Raw genomic sequence first — 19750 nt, 5'->3', positions numbered from 1 at the left:
GCAAATGTCTGAGTGTCCGTGGTCGAGCGTGTTGTGCTGTGAATACCTTCCATCGCTTCCTGCCTTACCCCGTGCTGTATGCCTCGTCCATTGGTATCACAACAAATGATCCGATCCAATGCGTGTCATCCGCGTTACCTCATTGGATCCATCCTGGTGTGAGTGAGTCGCGTATGTATGCCCCTTTATCAGGTACGGAACGAAATGAGTGATGTGCTCCCTTGCTCTTTCTTGCCATTTCCTATCTTCGCTCCCCAGCGTGATATCCTCTATTCTTTCTCCATCATTTTGTTTTTTTGTTTTTTTTCTTCTTTCCTCTTGATGCTCAACATGGGTTGGTACCTAGTCAACTGGGTGACGAGGTAGACAGTCTTATACCAACCTTCGCCTGTGAGCGCTGTCTGGCCGTGTCATGTCCGGACTCGCTCGCCGCTTTGTTCCCGCTGATGCCGCCGGCTCAAGGGGTAAGTAACGGGGCAACGGCGTAGTGGTCATCGCAGGCAGAGACGTGGGCGTCGGCGGCCCGCTCGGCGGACGATATGGACTCATGCCCGTCGTCAGTTGCGCGACACTTGGCAAGGGACCCGACATGTGAGACGATGGGTGAGGCTGTATTGGCGCAAGGCCCGGGCCGGGGCTGCGGCGGTAATCACCAAGAGCGTGTGGCAGAGCAGGGGCGGGAGCCGGTGGCGGCGGCGGCTGCTGCGGAGCCGGCCCCGGGACGACTGTGTGAGGGGGATGGGGTGTCTGATGCATGTGTTGCGGTGGCAGCATTAGGGGAGCCGGTTGCGGGTTGATAGGTCCTCGTCGGGGAGTTCGCGGCGCCGGTGTCATGGGGGCGATGGGCGGCATCAGCTGGCTGCGGCTGTAGCTGGAAGGAGGGGACGGTGGCTTCATTTCACGGCTGGTTTCTTGCGGCTGAATCGGAGCCTGGGATCGGCTGGCCACGCTTCTGTTGCTCCCCGACTCGTTGTTGACATTTGCGAGAGTAAAGGGAACCACACCAGCTCGTCGAGCCATGTCCGCCTCTCCAAGCTGCCAGTGCATGGCCTCGGCTGCCCGCCATGGGACCGCCAGCTCTTCAGCTACCTTGGCCCACATATCAGCCTTGAACCTGGAATTTGATATGTTAGTCTGTTTGTATGATTGCGAAGAAGGAGAAGGAGGAACAGTGCAGACGTGGTGGTCCAAGTTGGGAAGAGCCTCCTGGCCGTCTCGTGAATACTTTGTACGTACCTCTCATACAGCCTGGCAAGCTTGTTCTTGCGTTCCTCATCCCACTCACTCCGTCTCTCAAGATAGTTCTGGTAGTGAAGTCGGCAGCTGATGGCGCTGCGTCCAGGAAGCCGCTTCGAGACGTCCTCCCACTTCATGTTCTTGCCCCGCAGCTCAATGATGAGGGCATCCTCTTCCGAAGACCACTTGGTTTGTTTCTTGACTGGCTGATCCGGGACGTGAGGCGTCATGCTTCGCCTGCTGCTCGGGATGAGCGTCGGAGCTACAGGCGGTGGCCTTGCCCGCGGAGGGAGATCATGAGGAGTATTTTTAGGGGTTGATGACACCGAGGCAGGTCGAAGCTGTCTTGGGGGCGACACGGGGGGCTCGTTTGAGGCAGAGAACCGAAGCAGGGAGGCGATATCCACGGTGCTGGCCGGCAACCCTCGGCCGCCCATACGGGGTCGGTCAGCAGCTGCGCCAGAAGCGCGGAGCAGGTCGATGCCGTGTGCGACCACGTTGAACGACGTTGGTGGCCCTGCCTGCAGGAGGCAGACCGGCGACTGGCTCTGGAGTTGAGCCAGCTCAGCGACCGCCTGGTCAAGCCCGGCGTGGGCTATGCAATTGAGGCGATGAAGAGGTCCGGCGAGGCAAGACCCAGTGAGGTGGCAAAGCTGTGTCAGCAGATTTGGCAGACACACGCAGTTGCAAGATCGTCGATGCTCCCGGTCCGGTAGGCTTGCTGTTCCAAGGAGAGCCAGATAAGGCAGCAGACAACAGCACTAAGGTAGGCAGACTCGTGCTGTCAAAGGGGGGAGTCACGGCGTCAGAGGCGGCAAGGGGAGGATCGAGATGTAGGTATGTATGGCTGGCGTGTCTCCTAGCGTTGAGAGGGCACAATGGCACAGAATCGAGAGTCGATGATGGACAAGATTCGGGCTCAGATGTGTCAATCTCGAGGTACTGCGAAAGGGGGGGAAAGAGTACGAAGCACGGAGGAGAAAGAAGGATGGTACTGTCTCAGGAATGAATACAATGGGCGTCTGGTCCGTCCCGAGAACGTGTTTATGAAGAGAATGCCAACATGATTGGCGTGCCCGGGGTGGTTCCTGGGCCAATGGGGGTGGGAGATGAGAGGAGCCGATGAAGCAGACCATGGCTCCTCGGCGGCAACGCGGGCCACTACGTCAAGGCCAGACCAATTCCCTGTCATTAGATCGGGTTGCAGTGACTGTAGGAAGGAGAACGACCTTGGGAGAGTCACAAGTTCCATCTCGACAGTTTCCATGAGAGAGGAAACGTCAGATGGACTAAGCAGGGGTGGCAAGGACCCAGCGCTGGGACAGGGCGGACGCCAACCGGGAAGCCACCTGCTGGTGCAGACGAGGGAAGTGGGCAAGCCACTCAGTTCCCAGGGGTGTCGAAAGAGAGGACAACGAGCTCACAAGAAGCTCATTGGCTTGCCGACGCCAGCTGGACTGGGGAAAGAGAACGGTGGGGGGGAGTGTGTATTGGGAACGTGTGCATTCAAGGAGGGGGCCAAAAAGAGAGCCAGAGAGTAGCATGTTGTAACTGGCTTTGAACGGGTTTGCATGCATGGAGAAGCAAGCAACATGAATCGTCCTGGGGTTGTGAAGCTAGGACGGGCCCGAGCAATAGGGCTAGTTCCCGGTAGAGAATGAAGTCACTTAATTAGCCCTGGCACTAGAGTGAAAGGACTGGCCTGGTAGTGAGGCGGGAGATTGAGGAGGGAGGCGGCTGATGGAAAAGGACAGCACGGCTGGCTGAGGACAGTGTCCGGGATATTACTGTCTGACTGATTGGCCAGAACCAGACCAAACCAGGCCAAGCCAAATCAGCAACACAGTGAAGCAGAAGGAAGAATCTAATTGTAAAGGGGAGGAAACCTGGGGGGAAGGGAAGAGGAGGGGGGGGGAAAAAGGAAAAGACGTGAGAAGCCCAAACGGTGAGCAGCGGGAGGGTGTGCGGCTGAAAACAAGACCAACGTAGACGACAGCAAATAGTTGCCAAAAAGCAATGAAAGAGTAGCAAAGAAGTTAGTACTACCAGCTTGCCCAAGGCAGTCTTCCAGCTGTCGAAGCAATTTTCAGTCGGTGAGCAGGGCGGTGTCTCTGTGCTTGGAAAAAGCCGTCAGGCGAGTTGCATGAAAACGTCTATCGGTAGCTAATCACAGGCTCGCTGCTCTTTGGGCCGGTGCAGGGTGGTGCCTCAAGGTCGGGCTGGGAAATCTTGCAGCAGCGTCGTCGTGGCCCCTTGATTGCATGTTTCAGCTGTTCCACGTCAAGTGGCTGAAGAGGCTGTGGGTTCAAGTGCCGGCGGCGCATCATTGCATCACCGACCTGCTATTCTGGTCGTGCATTGCCGCGACAGCTGGCCTGTACGAAGTACGTACGAAGTGCGGCGTACATGTACTGGGACGGGGTCGAACCGGAGGACGTTGTCGTTGGAGGCCAGGCCCTTGTCTTGCAAGTATTGTGGTTACCATGAGCGGGCATTGGCATCAGCATCAGCCTCAGCACCAGCACCAGCACCAGCACTTCGTATCTGCCTCACGATCTAGCGGCTTTCGCACCTCACACTCGCCCTTAGACCATCATCAGCACCAAGGCATGGAGGCAATGGGTTCTCTCTTCTTTTTTTCTGCGCGCAAGTTGTACCAAAAAAAAAAAGGACGACATGCACCCACCGCTTCGTACCGTCCCACGGGTCCCAGCGTATCGCGCCTTAGCACGGCTTTGCATTTGGGTGCCTATACAGAAAAGTTAGCTAGTATGGCATATCCTGGCAAGCATTGATGTACCATGCAGCTGGTCGGAACCCCGTCCCTCGATCCATATTACGGAGAACCACGGAAGCACAGCGCAAGCACAAGGGTTGGAGAAGGGGAAAAGGGAAAGGGGAGGGGGCGTGGTGTTGAGTGTTGAGGACTCGAGGTAAGCAAGGTAAGGTTAGGTAGGCGCGAAGCACAAGCAGTACAAGGCCAGGAACACAGGCAAGTGCTGAATGTGCTGTAACTGAGGCAGCTACCTGGCCTACTGCAGCGCCCTCAACGGGCTCCAGGTTCCGCCCCGATACCCCGTACGCTCAGCTACCTAAGGTAAGGTAGCCACCGTTTCAACTGCCCAGATCTTCAGCACACGCCCCCTCTCCAGCTCCTTCCCTTTGGAAGTCTCCGTCGAAGCCAACTGTGGCTTGTTGCGTGTTCGAATACCTCGTGCCGCGTATAGTACCTCTCCGCGCTCGTCCTGCTCCGTAAATTTTTAACGGTACCCTGTAAGGCGGAAATACTTCCTCCGTACATTATCCTCGTACATCAAACATCCACCATTGATGCTTCAAAGCAGGCAGCCCGCCAATGGGCTACGGGCATCTGTTCAAGCAATGTCTCATCTATGTATTTCCCTTTTCCGAGCTGCCTCAGACCTGCCTGGCATTACCACCACACGTATCTGAAGCCACCACCGCATCTTCTGCCTGGGACCTCATATATGCAGTGTAGCACATGACCGGACCACGCATTCATGCATCATCAGGTACTAATCGTTAGATACGTGCTTTAGCACGGTACCCGGCATGCTCGAGTTTGCTGGGCACACGCACCGGGTTCCATAGTTGCGAGACCTTTCGTGCCCAGCAGAGGCAATCTTGACCCCGACTTGCTGCCCTCATGGCCTCCTTGCTTTCTGCTTGTCACGTTGTCGCAAGATAGGTAGGATTGCTGGTGATCGGACTTCCGTCAGGCCCGCTGGCATGGGTCTTGCGTTGGCAAGCTCGCCGCCCCCAAATTGCTGTCAACATGAAGTTACTGGGCCCAAGCTCTCATGTCTGAGCCGAGTGTCGTTGAGCCTCCTCCCTAGCGTCATCACCACCCACGCCGCCGTGTTTCGGCGGGACGGTGTCGCTTCACGCATGGTGTTTGCCAAGAAACGGGCCACTGAAGCGGTAGAAGGGGGGCAGAATGAACCTCCAGGGACTCTTGTCACATGGCAAAGCACAGAGTATCCGGAATGTTTCAAGGGGTGAAACAATGGCCGGCACCATCCGCTGGGCTGTTTCCGGCTACGGCCGCGCTTCTAGCAAAGGAACACAGTTCCGGACCAAGCTTAACTTCAAGACCACTTCGAAGTGTGTCTGAAGTGGGTATACCGATCATCTCGCGGGGAGAACGCCCGTCAGTCTCCTTATCTTTAGCTTGAGAGTAGTCATACCTTCTTAGGCCGTAGTGTTTGTCCAGGTCGGCTAACAGTCCTCCAGGTCAGGCACTGGGGGACTAGATGAATAGAGCTAGAGTCACGCTCTCGAATTTCAAAACTGGTCAAGCTGCCTTCGGCTGATCATGTTAGCTTGTTCGCGGTTTGGAAACACCTCTGCCGCTGTTGCTACTCTTTTGGAGGCATCTCGGCGGGTTCTGTTCTGGCTCGCCTCTCTCGCTGCCATACCTGTACCGAGGTAGTACTGCGTCGTCCTCCTTCTTCCTTGAGCTACTCCAAGACACGCATCTACAAGTATCCGGACTACTTACTGCTCAAGGTACTGAAACGCCACGGCAGGGTATGAAATGGAAATTATCCAACGCCCTCGGCAGGCCAAGCGAGCTTCGTCTTGGTTCGTCACGCTCAAACCGCGGTGAGCAATCCTCCCTTGAATAAGAATGTCCTATCTCGGGCTTTTACGGAGAATATGAACTGCATATTCAAACTACTCAAGTATTAGTACGTGTATTCTTCGTAGAGGCGACGCATCTTAGGCTGCCACGTCCGCGGATGCTGCATGCCGTCACTTGTGAGTTCATAATCGAAGGGATGGAAACGACCAGAAGCACCACAAGTCTGCAGCCAACATCTATCGCTTCCCGGATGTGCGTTCCGTCCACCCTCTTGGCATCCCGAGCCGTTGCTGGTCCGGGGGAGACTGTGTTGTACCGGTATGAACCACAGGGCATCGAATGGGATCACCATCTCACAGCTCTGTAAGCGCTCACTCTAGGATCTGTTCAATATGCTCTTGTCCATTCTCTTTCTTCTTTTTGATTACCTTTCCTTCCTAATCGCAGGGACGACTCTTCAGTAAGAGGAGTGCGGAGTTGGGTTTTTCGTAGATGTTGCGTTCTCGTGCATGTGTCGTGCTCCCTTGTTTGAAGCCAGACGCTAAGGGCTTCTGCTAGATCTATCACATCTATAGCCTGATTGAACCACATGCGCTCGAACAGGCATGGCCTGGGCCTGGTCCAATAATGCCACAGGAAATCCTAGGGCGATGTTACATTGGGGGTGTCAAGTTTAAAAGTAGTAGATGGTTATGACCAGGATGACGTCGCAGCCTGGGATCGGCTCTTTTCAACGGGCGTGAGAAATGCTACTCCATAATACTACCGGGTGGTACCAAGTATGAGCGCCTCAATTGCAGTAATGTTCGGGGTGAGCGTTGTCTAAAGAATCAGCAACCTCCTGAAGGAGTTTGTGTGTTTCGGCACTTCTTCAAGACCCTTCCCTATCAGACCAGGAATCGATCTACGATCAGGGTGCAATACACATATTTGTACTACTAGGCGGAAGCAAATGCAGGAAGAGAGAATGTTGCATCCCGGTTGTTGTAGTAGGTCGACCGGCAGGCCTCGGAGTAGTAGATATGGTAGGTGATAGAGCAGGCCGTTGAAGTGAGGTGATTGAGCAACATACCTTAGTTCAAAGTATAGGTACCTTACCTAAGGGAGCAACAGCTGGACGGTCAGCAGAAACTGAGGTATTCTGCATCTAACCAACACCATCAATTGGCCAGTGCCTTACCATTCCGTACCTCTTTGTACACTGCCAAAGAATTGCTGCTAGGCAGCGCCTTGAGAGGTCCTCCTCTCCATGTGCTCGTATGTTTACTTCTACCCAAGGCACCTTTCATTTTCCAGGCCTTAAGGTACCTAGACCTACCTGGTATGTAGTACAGGAGGCTGATTGAAGACGGCAAGGAGTGCTGCCTTGGAACTGAAAGCGGCGTTCTCCCAACCAAAAATAGCACCTGCTAGGTCCCTCAATTCAACGGCGCACCCACCAATGACATCCCTGCCACGTATACATAACTTTGTTGAGCAGACCTGATGGATTAATAGATCATTTCCAGCCGTTTCAGCGTGCCTGTCACGGAAGTGCTTGGCGGAGGTAATTGGACGAATGGTCATACTTGGGCTTCTGCTACAAAGAGGTCAGGCACGCTGCACGCGAGCGCCTTCCAAATCCTACGGGCCGGGCATGAAGTACTGGTACAAGATAACAGATGCCGTTCTGCACACATTTTAGGTACCAGACAAGGAGGCACACAGGATGCCGGTCATGCCTGCCCCAGCCCACTGCCACCTCACTTACCTCAATGTACGTACTACCCAGGCACGTTCCTTCCGCTGTGCGTCCAACCTGGAAGTGCCTTATTTCGCACTCTTCCTGTTCCAAACCTTGACAATTTCAAGTTGTACAACCTCAACAGACGCCCAATTCCTCCGACCTGCACCGCCGTCTGGGGCTAACAGGCCACTGCGGTTGAAAGGAATCAAAATCAGGCGAGCTGACTTCCAGCACCATCAGCGCCGCCAGGGAACCCGTCCGGGGCTGCCGATGAATTGGCGGTCAACTATTGCAGCTTTGCTTTGCCTCGATGGACAGTGGCCAGGCACCCATTTCTCGAGGCACGACAGACGCTGACGATGGTGCGTGAAACTCCAGCAGCTGCTTCTGCGCGCTCTACTGCGCACCTGTGCGAGCGAGTCGTACGAGCACCAAGTACGAATATGCAAGAGGCATGGGAGGCGTGGAGGCATCCGTATAGGCGCCATCCTGCCCAAGTGTGTGGTGTGTGTGTTTGTGCGTGTGTGAGCTGGCCCTCAGGAGCCGTTGGCCAGGGCCAGGGCGCCAGCGTTCGTTCAACTGACTGCGAACCATGATCGCCCAGTCCAAAGCCGCATGAGATTGGTCACCTCCTCGATCCTGTTCGTACCCCCTCGTGGCCCTCTGCCTGCTCTGGCTCTGTTCCGCCGGCGGTCTGCACCTCTCAGCTGCACCGTCATCTGGGCCACTTCAGATATTGAATCATGGTGCCGCTTGCTTCTTCTATTCCCCCATGTCCGGTGTATGGCCGGTCCACCACACCTCTCTAGTGACCCGATTTCGAGCTGCTACTGGACCGAGAACTACCAGAACCTCCGAAGGGGCGCATCCCTTGTTTGCGACCAAACATCTTCAGGACTCGAGACAAGCTTTGGTGAAGCAGACAACGATCTGCGGTGAACAAAGCCAGCCGCTTCCATCGTCAGTTTCACACGGCCATGCCGAAGTCCAGTCTGCGCACACCACGCTCCTGCATAGGAAAACGTACAGCTTCCCCCACGGGCAGAGCATGTCTGGGGTAGTCTTCCCAACAGCAATCCAACACGCCCCATGCCTTTGCAGCCTGCACCAAACCTGGAACTATTGCAGCCGGCAACAGGAGCCTGTACGAACTAGAAGTGCTTCGAAGATGTCGATTTTACTGCTAGGGACCCCCAAGTACCGAGCACTCCCTTGTTAGTCAGCCCAGTGTTGATGCCCGAACAGAATAGCAAGAACCGAAAACCACCGGCAGTCTCCCATTCTCCCCTAGGCAGATCCGCTTTCGCTACCTACGGACCGTGTCACTCCATGTCTAAAGGATTAATGGTGCAGGGGACGGCTACTGGTACCTACAGTACTACCTAGTGAACGGTGCCTACCTTAGCATCAATTCTTCTGACACAGCAGCACTTCGTTCTTACAGACAGGATGTTAATCAGAGAGAGAGGGCAGACAAGGATGTGGACTGCCATGGCCATTTCCTCACCCTGCGAGTGTCCTTGCCAATAGCCCATGCAAGCATTGCAAATACTTCGTACGGAGTGAGCTACGGAGTACGGAGCGAACATGGCCCCCCTCCATCTCATACCGCGCGGGCCTTTCCGGAGACGCCATCACTACTAATTACCTACTAGGGCACTGTGATCATGGTCCGTTTTACAGCTTCAGGCTGGTGCTGAGCGTCCTAATGCTAGCACATACCAGGTATGCAGTAGATTAACGTGGCACAAATGAAAATGAGCTGACTCCTTGCTGCCAAAGTAGAGCTGCGCCACTTCGGGTTCTCCCCAGACAAGGCACCGTGACGTCCACGCTATCAATCAGTTGGCTTGAGTGTTGTTATTAGGTATCTTCATACATGTATGTCTGAGGATGGCAGACCCGGGCACCTCAGTTCAGACAGAATTCGTACAATTACGAACAAGTCAAACCCACAGGCAGCTTTGTTGGCTCGACACGGCGTCCCGGAATACATCCCTGTCAGACGACGTCGTTACAGGAGCCGTTCCCCGACCTGGGCATCATATCTCACATCTGTCTGTCATCTCGGGACGTGCATTGGGTTTCGCCCGTTACCAATTGCGTGGAGCGAGTCCGGGACCACCGTTTAAGAAGACCCTACCGACGAGCCCACCAACCAGATTCAATGTCAAGCTCCGCATGCAGAGAGCGTCTTGTTTTACACATGGCAGCGCAACCAGAGGAGAAGTTACTGACTCCACGTATGCTGCTGGAGAAGCGGACCTATATCACAGAGCAGCTGCTACAAGTACTAATATAACATGCTTCTGCGGCTGCTGGCCTCGTCGATTTTCTCCTCTTTTAACGCCCTCTCACCCCCTCCTCCCCGACGTACCACACGCAAGCCGTCCTTGATCCGAGCAATAGAGGGCCGTGACGTGGCGGCGGTGAGTCTTTGGGTCAGGCGCCAGGCGCCATGATGCCCCCAAAGGACGGGGGGAGGGATCACCGAAGCTTGGAGAGGAGGTTGAGGTGATACGTAGCCAGGGTAGCATTGCCTCTTCATGCTTGGCCGGGGTCATCCCACCAAGGTCCGGGGTGCTGCTTCATCCCAAGTGGTCTACGCAGCGATCCAGCAGCCTCCAGAGACAAGATGTCGTTTGTTTATCAACCGATGGGCATATCTGCAGCCAGTCGATGGCATCCAAGCGATCGTGCATCGATGAAGCGACTCCCAACCTTGGCTCAAACCGTTTGATGCATGTACTCCGTACTCGCTCATTGCATACCTGGGAAGTCTCAAGGCCTTGCCTTCTTTCATCTATTTTAAAGGGAGCAGAGAGGCTGATGGCTGTCAATTATACTTCTCGTGAGTTGTCACTTCCTGGAAATTAACGTGCTGCACCACTGCCTTGGTTCTGTTGACGGAGCACGCTCCGATCTAAGATGTCGACAGGGCTGCCGTCTGCTGTGTGACAGGAAAATTTCAGCAGACCAATGGATTGAGGTGCGTTGGTTTCTGTTGGACCAATGAGCCAAAAGTCACACGCAGGTCGCTCACAAGCAGGTATGCGAACTCGACGTGGTTGCTTGATCTCGTCACCGCCCCCAAATGAGAAATCTCTCGTCACAAAAGACTACATCATACCGGTTCCTGTGACGCTGACGCTTCCAGGGTATCAGGAGATGATCCCGTCACTCACTACGAAGCACTTTGCACGAAGCGTTGCGCATAAATTATACCCTCTTTTCTTACATGTACGAGTAGTAGGTATGTACTACCACGTCGATGACTCGGCATACCCGCCCTTGTACATACTGGATGCTCTGCACATGCATCCCACATAGTGCAGAATGCAGAGTGCAGAGGATAGAGTAGCATCGACGCGCATCGATCCGGTCTAGTACTTGGGCTCTCAGATCCCATCCTGACCTGCGGCCTCGTCTCGCACTCACACGCACCCACCCAGCCAATGCTCCGATGCAAACACAGGCCACCCGGGCCAATCTGGTCATTTATGACACGGCCAGCGTGCTATCGTATATCGCCGTCGGCGGATGCCCCGAGGCGGGTGATACAGCCGGAAGAGCAAGGGTCTCGGAGTCGTGTCTGTTTGCCTGCCATCGGCCCTGTGGGTAAGGGTTCTGCAGGGCCCCGAGCGATGCCCAAGTCCGGAGCCGGCTTTGGATGCTTCCACCAGCATCGGCGAACGTGTCACAGCGCCTGTCTATGCTGAGAGGAGTGAGTGTGCGAAGGGGCTGGAGTTGCGATGGACAGGGCGGTTGTCTCCGTCAACCTGACTTCCCCCTCTCTGTGTGTTTTTCGCTTTGAGTAGATGTGTGTTGTAGAATATAGTAAGAAATGAAAGACTTCCTGTCGTATTTTGTAGGCATCACCATCTATTGGATACCTACCTAGGTAGATACCCGAGCCCAAGGCAGCCGTGGGGGAGGCAATCGCTGGCTGCCGTCCCAATAGGCCAGAGGACAAACCCTGGATCCATATTTACACGATTGAGGGTTCGGGAGAATACGGTGAGGCATCGACTTGAGAGACTCGTGTCTCGATTTACGAATGTAGGCATTGCAAGCAGCCAAGGTAGGATTCACTTGATCAATCACCAAGTATACCGAAGGTTTTATCGAACCGCTTCGAGTGCCATGCCGCAAGCTGTGGCTTGTCTGTGGCTTTGAGAGGCTTTGGCAGGGAAAACATGGACTTCGTTGATGCCTTCCATCGTTAGTAATTGGCCGAATTTGAATGCCTGATAAATCGGCCATATAGTCGAGCACGCAGGTGAAGAGACATCTGCCTCTTTCTTTCTCTTTCTTTGAGACTCCCGCGTCATCATGTCGCTGCACTCTTATTCCTCAACGGCTCAATAACGCATCGCACCGCTGTTTTTCAGGAGCTTCCATTGTCGCTGAGCCACTAGCGAGGAATTTGCTCTGCTCCATATCTGTGCTTCGGACCATTCCAGGGGCCAAACCCCGCTAGTTTGCCGGACGAGACGGTCGAAAACTGAGCTGCCGCTTCTTGGGCCCTCCTAAAAGAACTCTATTACCAGCCACCATCACAACAACCTGTGATTCGTTTGAGCGACAAACAACACACATCACACCCAAGCAAAAAGGCCCCTTGCTGTGCTCAGACGGCTCAGAAGAAGAACGCGTGCATTCTCACACCACTCGAAACGAACACCATGGCGGACGTCCCTCTGCTGGTCATCTCGGAGTACGCTGCTTCAGAGCGTCGCATCACGCCGTCATGGACAGTCTCCCAACTCAAGAGCAAGCTCGAACCCGTCACGGGCATCCCTCCCTCGTGCCAGAGGCTCAGCCTCAAGCAGTCGTCCGGCGCGGAAAAAATCCCCGTCGAGGCAGCGGACGAGGATGCCGTCCATCTGTCCAGCTTTCCCCTGGCTCCCTATGCAGAGCTACATGTAAGTCAGCCGTTTTCAATTTCATTAGCCGCCGAGCGCTTCTGCTGGTCAGGGATGAGGCGTTGGACTTCATGCCCGTGCTGGGCAGCGCGATTTGTCTCGGATCTTGTCTCGTCTCTCTATCTTTTTTTTCTTTTTTTTTTTCTTTTTCCTCAGCCTCTGCCTCGTCCCCCTTTCTCTACCCTCTACGTGTGCGTGGGGGACGGGGGAGGGGAAGGGTTGCTCTACAATCAACTCAGCGCCTAAAAGGAAACGGGATGAGATCCCAAAGCGGGCCTCTCGTGGAGGGCTTTGGGCAGCCAGACGCCTTCTCTTCTGGACCCTGCTGGCCATGATGGAGCGGCCTCTATGCAGCATTCGCTGGGGATGCAGACGGCAGAGAAGAGGGGGGGCGCCGCCTGGATGGAGACGAAGCTAACACGCCATGTTTCCGCAGGTCATTGACACCCGCCCACCAACAGCCAGGCCCAACTTCACCGATACTTCAGGCGTGGACAAGTATGTGATGCCCGATGAGGAGTACGAGAAGAAGACGGACTCGGTCCTAGCCTGGAAGAAGACGGAGAAACTTGGCCGATTTGACCCTACAGCGCCAAGCCGCGAGGAGGCCAGGATCAAGGCTCTCAAGGACGAGATTGCCCAGCGTGGCATCGAGGTTGGTAAGAGGTGCCGCGTCGGTGGAGAGGATACCCGGCGAGGTGAGGTCAAGTACGTTGGTGACGTTGAGGAGATTCCAAACGGTGCTGGGCCGTGGGTGGGGGTTCATCTGGACGAGCCTGTGGGGAAGAATGACGGTAGCATCGCGGGCAAGCGGTACTGGGGAGAGCCGTCAGAGCTAAAGCACGGCGTCTTTGTGAGGCCGGATAGAGTTGAGATTGGGGAATTTCCTGCTCTGGATGACTTGGAAGATATGGAAGAGATCTAAAGATGATGGGAACCTGGTTACAATCAACACGACCGATTCAGCGTCTCCAAAAAAGACTTTGTACGTTCTGGCCAGCTTCACACATGGGACAGAGACGACCGGCAACCAACAACCAACATGGAGTTACAGGTGTGAGGCGTGCGCCCATTCTCCCGAGTAGCATGCAGGGCTGACGACGAGACACACGTAGCGCATCAGTCCGGAGTGAACGCCGTTCTAGAAACATGAGCTATGCTAAAGAGGCTCTTGTTTCCGACGTGGACCTGGGCGCACTAATGCGGAGGATGAGGGCCCCCTTCTCTAATCAGATGCTGCCACGGAACTCATTCTGTCTCCATCCTTGCGTCTACATGTGCAGAGCCCCATGGCTTCCGTGGTGGCTCTATTTATATGTATTGCACGCAAGGGAGTCGTTGGCTGATATCAGACCTTGGCAATGCGTATCGAAACTTTTGTGCAGATCATGCGAACACGGGAAAAAGGCACGACGACTGCTGGATGAGCGCCAAACGGCACATACGCTACCTGGAGAGAAATTCTCGTGCGGCGTTTTTGCCTCTACTAGTTGTGCGTCTCATCCCCAGCAGCTGTGGGACTTCTACCTTTGACCCTTGATCCTTGATTCTCGACAGTGCCATCGCTACCGTTTTCTTCGAAGCGATAACGGAAGAAGCCTCGGAGAAGAGAGGGATGTGGTGGACGTTTGAGTGAGCCTGCACCTAGAGTCATGCGGATCTAGGGTGAGCGAAGTAATCGAGGTATCATCGATCTCGTAGTCGACATTGTTCTACGGGTATGCCTGGCAACCGATTCAACGGACGGATGCTACTGATACAAGGAAGACGACCACGACCAATATGCTGCACTACAAGTGATTACATTGAATGCCAAGGAGCCAACGCTGGCATCTGGATGCAACTTATATGGTGGGCGGCGATGATCTCGTATTCTTTTGGTCCCCTCGTTCTCTGTTGCTGCTCAGCTAGAGCTGAAGCTGCAATGCAATCGCCGGGGTATCGGAGACCTTTGTCAGGGCAATGAAGGAGCTGAACCCGTTCTTCCTGACATTTTGCAACTTGTACGACGCGAGACCCATGGCAGTACCGTATACCGTGCTCGCAAGAGGTTGCCAACGTTGTAGGACAAAACTCAGGGATCCCCTCTGGTGCCGTGTCTTTGTTTGCTGGTAAGCCGTAAGCGAGGCATCACTCTCCGAGGAGGATTCGACTGAGCCCCATAGGGGTGATGCTGCTAGTTTCACTCTGTTTAAGCGCCATAGACGACGCGGAACGGACGGGTAAGTAGCTGTCCCCTTTCCAATACACTGCGGATGCTGATCAATGCTGCAGTTGGATCAATTATCATGCCATGAGCAATAGCCACAATAATCCACGGGGACGAATCGCCTTCAAGAGGCGTTTGTTTGTTGGCAGCTTGCAGGACGCCACTTGACAGGGCCTCGGTCACCGGCCTGGCCGTCGGTCATGGGTTGATAGGTGAGGCGGGTGTTTGTCATGATACAAGTCGTGGGATTTTGGGCGGTCCATATCCATCTACCAGCCCCGTTTCTTTTCAACTGGGCTCTCTTTGGGACAGGAGCATGGCCAATGAGCGGGTGGGAGCATACTAGCCTGGTTTCTTTCTAAATTGTGATGCGTACGACAGGAGGGAGCCAGTTCGTCTTTACCTGTGGCATGTTGCGATGGTATGTCCACGGGTTGTATTGCTTATACGACGGAAGATTGCCAAGTTCGCCTGAATGCTACCGTGGGACTATCCATCTACCTTGGCAACAAGCTCGTGACTCTGCCAAGAGCCGCTCGCAGACAGTGGCTTTGCCATTCGTCCTTGATGGGAGCATCCGGGAAAGGCATTTACAGGCACCCGCCGCCCCGCAGGGCGTTGGTGAGTATTTACGCTCTACACAAAGTATTGCCCCTTGAGGTTCAGTGGTGGCTAGGTTCAGAGAATTGACGCTTCGCTGAATGGTTCTTTATCTGCTAATCTTTGTTCTCATGGTGTATTTGTTATCTGTCTTAACGGACAGGTGTGTACATTGGGCTTGAGGTTCACATGGACGGTGGAGAGGATCGGACGCTTGAATGCGTAGAGGGGGGAGTTGTTGTCTTGACATGCACGTGCTTGAGATGGCTAATACATGTGATCATGGGATCTGGGGAGGTACCTTATTTTTTGGGAATGTCTGGGCATTTTTCATCACTGCTGGTGTTGCTCAAACCTGTTTTCGACGCAAGTCGTTTCAAGTAAAGGCTAACAGTCTGAAGTTGTTGGCGGAAAGGCGTGAGTGAGTGCGTTTACACCGCGGAAGTCGCTGAAACTGCTCCGTGTCTGCGGACTTGCAACAGGGTGCCGTCGTCTGACAATGCCGCCCTGACTTCAAAGACGAAGATGGGCAAGAAGAATATTCTTGCCTTATAACTCAAGTTCGTGATTCTGGTTGAATAACTACAGCCAACAGATAATTCATCTGTCTCCTTCAATTGCTTGATTAGGCAGACACCTCAAGAGCTTGTGGTTGTACAAAGTACTTTGCAGCAAACTCGGTGAATTGGCAGAGGCTGACCAATGAGCAGCCGCCAAAACACCGGAAAGGTGTCCAATTCGCCGCTTGCCGAGCTTCAACGTGAAGCTGACCGGAAGGAGCTGAAGCTCTTCGTCATTCGCTCACCGGTAGGTAAACCACGTAAGCTCGTCATGAACAGAGACTGTCTCTGATTCTTGTTTGAGGTCCAGTCTTTATTCATTCAATCATCATTTCGTCGTCCCAGGTGAAATTTCACACTCTGCACATATAGATACCCAGACGAAAACACCAAGTCCCTGAATCACCACCATCGAGTACGAGTCATCACCATGGACTCAATATCCCAGCAACCGCAGCAGCAACAGACTCCCCCCAAAGTCCCTCCTCCAAACATGCCCGAAAAGAAACGCCGTCGCCCGCCGCTCTCATGCGAGCAGTGCAGGAGACGCAAAGTCCGCTGCGACCGCACGCAGCCCTGCAACAAATGCGTCGAGTCAAACGCCCCGAGCTGCACCTATGCGCCGGCTCACATCCCTGCGTGGCGAGCCAAGAAGCTGGAGCATGCAGCCAATGCCAGCAATGGTAGCATCAACAACGCCAACGGTAGCGGTGATTCAGCTGTTGTCGACGGGGCATCGGCAGGACCCCCAACAAAGCCGCTGAGGAACCTCAAAGCCGCGGAGCCCAGGCCTGAGACATTCGACGGCAGTATCCGTCTCTCGCACTCGGACCTCCCGTGTAACGCCAGCCTCGACTCTAACAGTGCGTCTTCCAAGCTTGTCAGTTCCAACACCGGGTCTTTGTCAAGCTCCTCCTCGCCCAACGTCGACTGGTTGGTTGCCCGGGTTCAGCAGCTCGAGGAGAAGCTCGCCAAAGCTCTGCGCATCAACGATGCCTCGGACGGGCAGAAACGGCTCCAGGCTACTCCGGAGGCAGCAGAGCCGGCAGAGGGATTTGTGTCCAAGTCTCGGTATTTCGGGCACGGTCACTGGTTGTACGGGGTCAACATTGTAAATCCTGTCTCTAGTTCCTTCTTTTTGCTCACATCAAATGAATGTGATACTAACCCCGCCTCCAACCAGCTTACGGTTGAGCAAGATCTTGTTGGCCAAGAGAAGGTCAAAGAGGGAGAGCTATGGGCCACCCTTGGCAGATGCAAAGCCCTCGGCCGCAGGATCAAGAAGAACCGTCTCAAGCCTCTCTCGTCCACCAATTTAGGGACGCAAATCCCCGAACGGGAGCTGGCAGACGTGCTGGTTGAAAACTATCTCCGCGCCTTTGAAGGCGTCTTCCGCGTCGTCCACATTCCGACGTTCCGGGCCGACTATGCGAGATTCTGGGAGGACAGCCACCGGTCCAACGAGTCTTTTACAATACTGCTCCAGCTCGTCATGGCTCTCGGGGCGGCGCTGTACGACGACGTCTTCTCCTTGAGACCAATGGCGACGCAGTGGATCTTTGAGGCCCAGATGTGGCTCATGATGCCGCCGGAGAAGAAGAGGATGAACTTTGAAGGCATCCAGATACAGTGCCTGCTGCTCCTCGCCAAATCGACGTGCAACGTGGGCGGCGACATGGTCTGGATGATGGCCGGAAACCTGGTGAGGAACGCCATGTTCGTCGGCCTCCACCGCGATCCCCAGTATCTGGGAGATCTGACGGCATATCGAGCCGAGATGCGGCGTCGTCTGTGGGCGACAGTCTTGGAGCTGAACCTGCAGTTCTCCTTTGAAGGCGGCGGCTCGCCACTGCTCTCTGCGGCGCACTACGATACTCTTCCTCCTGCCAATCTCAACGACGACGAGCTTACGGATGAAAAGGATAGCGCTCGATCAACAGTCCATAGCCCAAAGGTGCCAACACAAACTTCGGTTCTGAGGGCTCTGGTGGCCACGATTCCCCTGCGCATGAACCTCATCACGCACGTCAGCAGCACAAAGCCAGGCGACCACTACGAGGAGACACTGCGACTGAACTCAGACCTGACAAAGTCCTGTCGTGCCATCTCAGAGGCTCTGCTCTCTCTTCAGGCTGCACCGAATTCGCCAATCACACCGTTCCATGTCCTGGTGACGGAGATTCTCCTCTACCGCTGCTTCCACGCCCTTCACCAGCCCGTCATTGTCAAGCATCTAGACGATGCCAGGTTCTACTTCTCCCGCCAGATGTGCCTCGACAGCGCAATGAAGATCACACACATCTGGGGCCTCCCCGAAGCCTGGTCCGGAGACAAGGAGGCGGCCACCCAAGCCATGGATGCCGACCTCAAGCGGCTCGTCACCACCGGCGCCGGCATGTTCCGCAACGTCGCGACGCAGGCCATGATCATTATACAGATCGAGCTCCTCAACGCCAAAGCCGGGCAGGCCACCAGCTTGGGCTACCTCCCGACCGTCGGCAGCGCCAACCTGCACGCCCGCCTCGACGCCACGCGGACGTGGTCGCTCGAGCGAGTGCGCGCGGGAGAGACCAACATCAAGGGCATCATCTTCATGACGGCGTGCCTGGCGCATGCCAGGGCGCTGGAGCAGGGCGTCGACGCCAAGGAGAGGACGCGAATGATGTTACAGGCGGCCTCCGAGATTAGCCAGCGGTGTCTGGAGACTCTCAAGGAAGTTGCCGAGCGGGAGGGGCTGCCGAGGAGCGAGTGGGAGGACGGGGCGGCGGTGCTGGACGAGGCTTCTGTGACGAGCCTGGCGATGGATTGGATGCAGGATTGGAACTGGGATGACGGGCAGGGGATTTCGTTTCCGCAGTGGGAGGCTGATCTCGGGGGGGAAGACGTGATGGATGATTGGGGGTTTGATGTTGGGCAGTTTTGATTGCTATTGGTTTGGATGAGAAAGACAGTTGCTTCCATCTTTGGCAAAGGATCCTTGCGGAGAGGCAAGACAATGTCTCTCCTGCCGCTTCACCAGGGTTGATTGACTGTCATACAATGTTTCAGAAACTAATATCGGGAGGCAGGCAGTACGACAACTACTCCATGGACGAGGCAGTCGTGAGGCATCCGCCACGTCAACTGTCTTGCTCTGCTCCTGCACCCAGTGCCGTCTTTTCCGGCTGTCTAAGCTGACTCTCCCGAGATTAAAGCAACACAGATGTTCAACTGCTCACGGCCTTAGAGAGAAGACAGCCCTATAAGAACAATCGAGTCACTGGTAGGTAGATAGAAACGAACACCATCCTCATCTCCACATACTAACAAGACACAAGCGAAAATCCCCCTATGGCATCGAGCCACCTTACCTAGAGCCCACTCAGTCAACGTGCTCATCTTCCCACACAACAAGATGCTACCGTACACCACCAAAACACTCCTCCTCACCACCCTCCTCTCCCTCCAAAAAGCCACCGCCGCCGCCGCCAACAACCACCACGACGAAAACGCCCCGGAAACCGCCGCCGGCCCCGGCTGCACAACCACCATAACGCTCACGCAGTCCCGCCTCCCCACGCCACCGTACTGGCCGCAATGCTCCTGGGACGGCACCCTGAGCATCTACTCTGCCACCGTGACGGCGACTCGCTCGGTGGACTGTAGCGGCTGCACGGAGGTCCGCGTTACGCATGTTCCTGAGGTTCATTGTCCGGCGAGGATCGTTTCGACGAGCGTGTTTGTTGAGAGGGCGACGACGGTGTATGAGACTGTGTGTTTGGTTACGCCTACTTTGGAGCCTTGATGTATTTAGGCGTATGGATGGATTGATTGGTTGTTGTGGTTGCTTTATTTGGGAGAGAGGGGGGGGGGGGGGGGGGGGGCCTCCCCCCCGCGGGGTTTATTCTC

The 19750-nt window shown here is 55.0% G+C and overlaps 4 protein-coding genes across 4 annotated transcripts; 3 read left to right on the top strand and 1 right to left on the bottom strand.

Annotated features, from left to right (window-relative positions):
* Positions 1-372: 372 nt before the first annotated feature.
* Positions 373-1673, bottom strand: CCMA1212_003067 (uncharacterized protein; the record flags this gene model as incomplete). The annotated part of the gene is made up of 2 exons (XM_073700430.1): positions 373-1114; positions 1237-1673. The coding sequence occupies 2 exons, from the start codon at positions 1671-1673 to the stop codon at positions 373-375; spliced, it is 1179 nt and encodes a 392-aa protein (XP_073560954.1).
* Positions 1674-12053: 10380 nt separating this feature from the next.
* CCMA1212_003066 (Cell polarity protein alp11) lies at positions 12054-13418 on the top strand (the record flags this gene model as incomplete). Its single annotated transcript, XM_073700429.1, has 2 exons — positions 12054-12493; positions 12930-13418. Exons 1-2 carry the CDS (start codon positions 12254-12256, stop codon positions 13416-13418), a joined length of 729 nt encoding a protein of 242 aa, XP_073560955.1. The 5' UTR covers positions 12054-12253.
* A 2874-nt stretch (positions 13419-16292) lies between these two features.
* CCMA1212_003065 (uncharacterized protein) lies at positions 16293-18785 on the top strand (the record flags this gene model as incomplete). The annotated part of the gene is made up of 1 exon (XM_073700428.1): positions 16293-18785. One exon carries the CDS (start codon positions 16293-16295, stop codon positions 18783-18785), a length of 2493 nt encoding a protein of 830 aa, XP_073561560.1.
* A 471-nt stretch (positions 18786-19256) lies between these two features.
* CCMA1212_003064 (uncharacterized protein) lies at positions 19257-19646 on the top strand (the record flags this gene model as incomplete). Its single annotated transcript, XM_073700427.1, has 1 exon — positions 19257-19646. The coding sequence occupies one exon, from the start codon at positions 19257-19259 to the stop codon at positions 19644-19646; it is 390 nt and encodes a 129-aa protein (XP_073560956.1).
* Between the last annotated feature and the right edge of the window lie 104 nt (positions 19647-19750).

This window comes from Trichoderma ghanense (assembly GCF_004382785.1).
Source record: "Trichoderma ghanense strain CCMA-1212 chromosome Unknown scaffold_2, whole genome shotgun sequence".
Taxonomy (NCBI): domain Eukaryota; kingdom Fungi; phylum Ascomycota; class Sordariomycetes; order Hypocreales; family Hypocreaceae; genus Trichoderma; species Trichoderma ghanense.
Note: the sequence above shows the minus strand (reverse complement) of the source record. Positions and strands in the feature narration are given on the sequence as shown.